Below are 6,746 nucleotides of genomic sequence, written 5' to 3' on the forward strand. Positions count from 1 at the left end.
CTCAGGTCCTCTCCGGTTACCGATGAACAATTAAGGGATTGTGCTCCAACAGTCACTAGTCCCCCTTTCTCCCTCCCTCTGTTTGGAAATTATCTGGGTGCCCTGCTCACCTTGAAGGCTCGGCTCAGATCCTACTGCAGTAGCCTAAACATAGCTGAGCCTGTTCTCACAGAGCCTGTACAGTGAAGGGAAGGCTGATAAGAACACCCCCCTGAGCTCGAGAGGCCCAGCAAGAGAAATGCAGGTCTAGCTGTTAAAATAGCTTTTCTCTTTAGGGCAACTGTCCTCAGAGAAACGGCTTACAAGTGAAACGCTAACATTAAATTGATGCGATAATATTCATTCACTTAATTAATATTGAAAAAATTACATCTCCGTTTACTGCAATCGAATGTCTCCATCACCCTTTTTTCAATAAGCCTGCTGGAAGTGCCCACCTGTAGATGGGTGGGATAACCCAGTACCTCCTGACTCGGCCTTCCTTTCTGCGTCTCCTGTTTGCGTGTTCAGGTGCTGATTTTGCGGCTTGCTTGCTTGCTTGCTTGCTTGCCTGCCTGCCTGCCATCGCCGAACGCGGCTTCCTGTCTGAGCTGTGATGTCATTTCCTCTGGCCTCGGGCCCCTCTTGCAGGACATCGAGGCGACGATGAACACGGCGCTGAACGAGCTGCGGGAGCTGGAGAGACAGAGCAGCGTGAAGCACGCCCCCGACGTGGTGCTGGACACCCTGGAGCAGCTCAAGAGCTCGCCGGCGCCCGCGCTGGGGCCCACCTCCGAGCCCTCCAGCCCGCTGCACTCGCGGCTCCTCAAGGACTCGGACTCGTCCTCGCACCCCCTGCAGCGCAGCTCCAGCTCCGCCAGCGACGTGCCCGGCGGCTTCCGGCCCGCCAAGGCCCCCGCCAAGGGCCCCGCTCTCACCCGGGAGGGGCGCCCCCCGGCCACCCGCCCCAAACCCGTCGTCTTCCCCAAGGCCGGCACTGCCAGCCCTGCTGTGGGCTCCCCCACCTCCACCAGGCCCCCCACGCCCCCTCCCCCGCTCGCCCCCACTGACAAGTCCTGTCCCGTCTGAGGCACCCCCCCCCCTCCTGTGAGAGCGCCCCCTGCTGGCGGCGGCGGGCAGCGGGCGGCGGGCCGAGCAGAGCCTCACAGCAAGAGAAAGGCCTGCCTCCCCCTCGCTCCTGGGGACGAGGCAGAATATCATTTCATCAAGACATCACTCTCCGCAGCTGCATGGGGAGCTGAATGTAGAACTTGTTTTCTGGAAGACATCTGTGCACGCGCACATCAGGAGCAGCAGCCTGAGTCTGAGAAAAGCTTGCTGGTTGCTCCCTTTTTGGTCTTAAATCTGTTACACATATATGTAGGACCTCCTGTTTGGAATAGGATTCATCCCGATCTTTTGTCCCTCGCCGGCCCTCTGGAGAGAGAGGGTCGGGAACTCTCGAGGGGCCCCTGTGGTTTCTCTGACCCCTGTCCCGTACGGGCGTGTCACTGGCCGCTCCTGTTACTGATCCCCAGCTGTGAACGTGGGCCGGGAGAGGAGACGATCTGTAACTCCGCTGCTCGAGTAGGAAGAGACTTGGATTCCTCAGCGCGGAACAAAACACTCGAGTTTGATTCACTCTTTGTACAGGGAAAACGAGAAACCAGCAAAGGTGTTCTCTTCTTTTTTCAAACGGAAGATTTTTAGGGTGGTAGAGAAAGTTGTTTTTTTTTTCCTGATGATCTTTCTTGGAAAATTAAATTGGACACTGTTAAAAGAAGAAGGTTCTGCCTGTTTGTCGATAGGTCTGTCAAGACTGCTTTTTTTCCCTCCACATCTCATTCCTCCGGAATTAGTTCAGCAGAGTAGGTGTCAGGAAACAGATGCTGACAACGATTGCATCCCCTCCAATGCGTAAGATAATCTCCACACTCTTGCCAGGAAAGCAGTGAAGTAACGTGCACACAGCTTCTGCGCAGATAGGTAGACAGTGGTGAGATAATGTCAATATTTAAGTCATAACAGACTTCGAGACTCAATGGCTTTGACAAGCCTGGCAGCGAGTTCAGTGCTTAACTGCCTCCATCCTTGTTGGAAAAACTCATGCAAGCCGAGTCAGGTGTAGATGTTGGAAGCTTCTTTGAAGTTTTAGTTCTGTTTTCTGGGCGTTTGCTGGGAGCCATCATGCTGACCCTGGCCACAATGCGAAACGGTTCATGCTCTGATGGACCCGCGGCTAGTTTGAGAGTCACCGCTGTTTGAAAGCACGGCGAGGTTAAAAAGCTCAGCCATTAGATCTTCCATGATATCAGTAGGTCCTCCTTACAGATTTTTATGCCTGGCTGGTTGACTGTAAAGACAATAGTCCTTTTTTCTGTACTATCTACAGACAGGTATGATAACTGGAATACTGGAGATAATGCATTTTAATGTTTGTTAAGGGAGTTTTCCATATTAAAAGTGCATTGGATTAGGTCAAAGCACAATTATATTTTTTATATTCTTTATTATAAGTATTATAAGATTAAATGAATTTGTCTTTTGTTTTGCTTTTATGTGTTTAGGTTTTATAGTTTTTTTTTCATTTTTGTGCTTTTTTTAAGAACAAAATACAACAAATGAAGGCTTGTCTTAACATCCTGTATATTGTAACTTCATCTGAAATGTGATTCCTCTTGAAATAGTGGGAAGGGAGGTTAAGAGGGTTTGACCTTTCACCCATGACCCTTCTCAGATGGGCCTATCACAGAGCGCGGGGAGGACAGTCTGAGAGAGAAATGGCTCCAGCAGCAATAAATCTAGCGCCGTATATCCTTGTTGATTTCAGTGAGTTCTGTGTATATTATGAAAATTGTTTTTTCATAAATATCAACCTGTTTTATTCCACTAACATTAAGTTGCAAGTTACCTCTTATTAGTAAAATAAACTGCTAGAGTATGTTTTGAAGTATACACAGTAAAATGGCAGAGGGGCCTTCTTCAGATGAGTCACTCGGCCAAAGTGCTGTGGTCTTTTGGAGTCCTGTTCCTGGCATGGAATTAGCCTCTGTTTGCTCCTGTGCAGTTCTCGCACTCTTGCAGCTCCCTGCTCTTAGCTCATAGAAAGACACGTGTATGTGTTTGACTTGGTATTTAGTAAGAAGACGTCTTGTACTATGAACAGGGGAGGATCAATGTGCGGGTATAGACTTCTAACTCCAGCAATCGCTGCAGTTCAGATCCCAAGACCAAGCTGCTCAGTTTCAGTAGTAAACTAACGCTGAATCCTCCGAGTCTTATTGGGGACAAATGGAAGAGCAATACCTGCCTGTGTCTTGCCTTTTTACTGTGCGTTTACTTTTAAAGCACTGTGTTAGTCAGTGGTCACTGAGCCCACAGATCCCCCGCAGGCCTGCAGAGCCTGTGCCCTGGGTTCAAGCCAAGCGAAAGAGTTTTGTCCCGAGTGTTTACAGCTGTTTTTTGATATCCTTTATTCCGGAAGCTTTGACAAAAGAGACTGGATCATTCACGGCTCTGTGGATTTCTTTTAAAAGATTTTTCAGTTTTAGATAAATGCGGTGTGCATAAGTCCTGCGCTCAATGTCTTCGGGCCCTGAAGCCCACTCATTGCCGCGCCACTGGGCACTGGGTAGAGGGGCTCACATGGAGCCTCTATGGATGCAGGTTTTGAGAAGTGCTCTGACCCAGGGAGAAGCCAGAGCTCCGATGGCACAAGAGGGCTGTGTCTCTGCAGGCCTGTAGGCTGTCGCTTGCTTGAACACCTGGCAGCGTCGGCAAGCGCTGTCCACCCCAGGAAGAAAAGCTGGGTGACCCTGGAGAGCCACAGAGAGAGCGCGCCTGTGCACTTCAGCAGCAGGGGGTAATTGGGGTGGAGGAAAGGGCGTTGTCATCTCTGTCTCAGTCTCAGCAATACCCATCTGCAGACTGTGGTGGGCGGGGGTTGGTTGAGGTGTTCGGCTCAGCCATGGGGTTCTGTATATTGTTTTAGGGAGTTTGACTTTTTGTGTTTTCGTGTATTTGGTGGGGGAGAGGGGGGAAGGCGCTTCATCTTCTCATGGGATTCCCATGTTGCCTCGCTCTGCACTCCAGCCAGGCTACTCTCACCCCTGGGCACTGCTCAGTGCAGGAGGCAGGTGTGTAGCCAGTTAGGGGTTGTGCTGGGGCCTGCGATCATTATAGGAAGAATCAGGTGACTCATTAACTGTAATGGAGGTGCCAGCGTATCAGGGGGATTTGCAATAATCAGACGAACAGGGTAATGAACAGCCGTGCTGCAGGGGGGCTGCTGCAGGCTTCTCCATCTTCCACAGCAGCTGCAGGGCGCCTACCAAAGTCTGCCGGACCAGGGCCGGCGTGCAGGTCTGCGTCCCAGCCGGAGAAGGACAGTGTGGCCACGGACCCCTCGCCCATCTCCTTGCTCTGCTGTCACCTGAAGACAAACTGTAGCGGACTGAAGGACATCGCTTGTCCAAAGACCTCTGTAGCGTTAAGGATCCACTGAATAAATAAATGCATCGGAAACTGTTTTTTTTTGGTCAAAAACTGGAGCTTATTTTTGTATTGTTGTTTTTGTTACTGTGTATCTCAGACATTCCTGTCTCAATCTCCATGTACCTTCTATTGCTATTTGAATATCCTCCTTGTGATCACTGCATTGTGAATAGACCTTATCTGATTGCATTACATGTGGGTAGGTTGACTACTACGTGACGTGTCTCCTACCTCTTCTGTGAAACTGGATTTCAGTGTTTTGGATGTGTAGAACAGAAAATGGCATTAGCTCGCGTTATACAGTATGAGCTTAAAAAACTGTGCTTTTTTTAATCCTTACTTTTTTCGTAATTTCCGTGCCGTAGCTCAAACCTTGGAGAGGTTCTATTCCGGATTCTTATGGTCAGACATCAAGATGCACTTGAAATTGCCTTTGTGTGCTTGTGAGCTGGTTGAGTGAGGATTTTTTTAATTATATTACTGTAATTATTAAATTGGTATTTCTCGTCAACTTTAAAAAATAAAACCAACAAAAAAGACTGTAATGTCAAATATATTTATAGTGGTCCATTGAAATGTCTATATATTACCTGACTAAACCTGTGTTTGAATGTACTTTGTATATACAAAGTTGTACATTGCAGAGGTACGTTATTCTTTTTGGTACAATATTGTACAGTAATAGCAATAGTAGTTTACTCTGAAATAGACCTCATACGAGTACATGTGTAGTTCTTGTAGTAAACCTTTTTTTAAATAAAACTTGCTTGCTATAGATATCACTGACATTGCATTCATTCATTCAGGAAACCACATTTCTACACCGTAAGTGTGACTGGCTTTGGGCTCTTCTGGGTTCAGTTGCGTCACCGATCTGAACTCTTACGTTATTATTAAAGCAGGCTTAAGGGTGCGGCTTAAAGGTTGAGGGTGGGCTTAAGATGTGGGAGAGAGGAAAACCTTTCAATGGACTGAAGGGGAAGAGAAAACTGGTGCGATGCTGCAGGTGGGCTTTGAAACGTGGGACTCAGGACGGAGGCGGAGCACGAGCACACTGCGGGCCCAGATGACCCACCGCGCCGCCAGAATCTGCCTTTTCAGCCCGGGACCCCGCACCGGCAGGTGGGTGCCGGCCCGCAGGGAGAGGAGACCCAGGCACTGTCGGGTTGGGCGCGAACTTGTGATGCTAAGTGCTCTGGATATCCAGGCTGCACCATCTTCTCCTTCCGTCTGATCCTCTCTAGTCATCTTTGTCCTTATTTCTGTCCACTTCCATTTGGGGCGGCGCACAGGCGTTTTGTCCTTCGTCTCGTCCTTCGCTGGTTACTGCCGTTTCCTGCTGTCGGGGCTCAATCCTTCATCTATTGATGCAGGTCTCTGTTCTGTTCCTAAGAGCAGGCTGTGGACTATTTTAGCTTTTTTAATCCTCTTTTAGGATTTTTTCACCTGTTTCGTTGTCTTCATCCATCCGTCACAGGTGGCGCGCTGGTACAGTTGTTAGCGTTGCTCCCCTGCAGTGCTGGGGCCCTGGGTTCGATTCCTGACTTGGGATGCTATCTGTGGGGAGATTGTGTGGGTTTCCTCTGGGTGCTCTAGTTGCCTCCCACATTCCAAAGACACACTGGTAAATGAATTGGCTTTTGGGAACACTGGCCCAGGTGTGAATGTGTGTGTTTGTGTGTAACTTGCAATGGACTAGCGTCCCAACTACGGTGTACCCTGCCTATCCCCTTTCTTGGTAGAATAGACGTTGGCTCCCCTTTGACCGTAAACTGGATAAAACTGGAAGATATTTACCTGATTTTATTCATTTTGTTTGTTGTCTGCCTCCTCTCCTCATCAATATCTCCCTGTCCCTTTTTCGAATTGTTTAGTAACGTTTGTGTAAAAGCTCGCTTACAATTACTGACGATATTTTCAGGTCATCAAGCCCTCACAACGGTGAAGGCGGGTATACAATAGCAGGGAAGAGCAGATTTACACGCCTACATTTATTATGGGGTGTCGTTATACTGCCCTCGTGTGGACATTTGCGCTAATAATCAAGAGCTAAATGTGTCGATGAATTATTTTAAAAGGTTTTTGAATGGATACGACAATGATGTTTCTTTTTTTTTTCGCAGCAACAGCAGTAGTCACAAAATAAATTAATACAGTATTGACGCTGAATCGGTTGTACTTTGAAATACTCAAACGAAATGCTAGGAAATCCACAAAGCTTTTTTTTTTAAATCACTTTATTGGCCATATACAATTTCTTGTATTAGGAGTTT

General features: G+C 48.2%; 1 protein-coding gene across 6 annotated transcripts in view; it reads left to right on the forward strand.

Moving 5' to 3' along the window:
* srgap2 (SLIT-ROBO Rho GTPase activating protein 2) overlaps positions 1-5,250 on the forward strand; it is a 98,417-nt gene extending 93,167 nt beyond the window's left edge. For all 6 annotated transcript variants that reach the window (XM_069190381.1, XM_069190383.1, XM_069190386.1 and 3 more), the window contains one exon: positions 631-5,250. In XM_069190381.1, the coding sequence (XP_069046482.1) occupies positions 631-1,068 (438 nt within the window). In that variant the 3' untranslated portion in view covers positions 1,069-5,250. The remainder of the gene's footprint in view (positions 1-630) is intronic.
* Positions 5,251-6,746: the final 1,496 nt, after the last annotated feature.

This window comes from Lepisosteus oculatus, chromosome 5 (genome assembly GCF_040954835.1).
Source record: "Lepisosteus oculatus isolate fLepOcu1 chromosome 5, fLepOcu1.hap2, whole genome shotgun sequence".
Classification (NCBI taxonomy): Eukaryota; Metazoa; Chordata; class Actinopteri; order Semionotiformes; family Lepisosteidae; genus Lepisosteus; species Lepisosteus oculatus.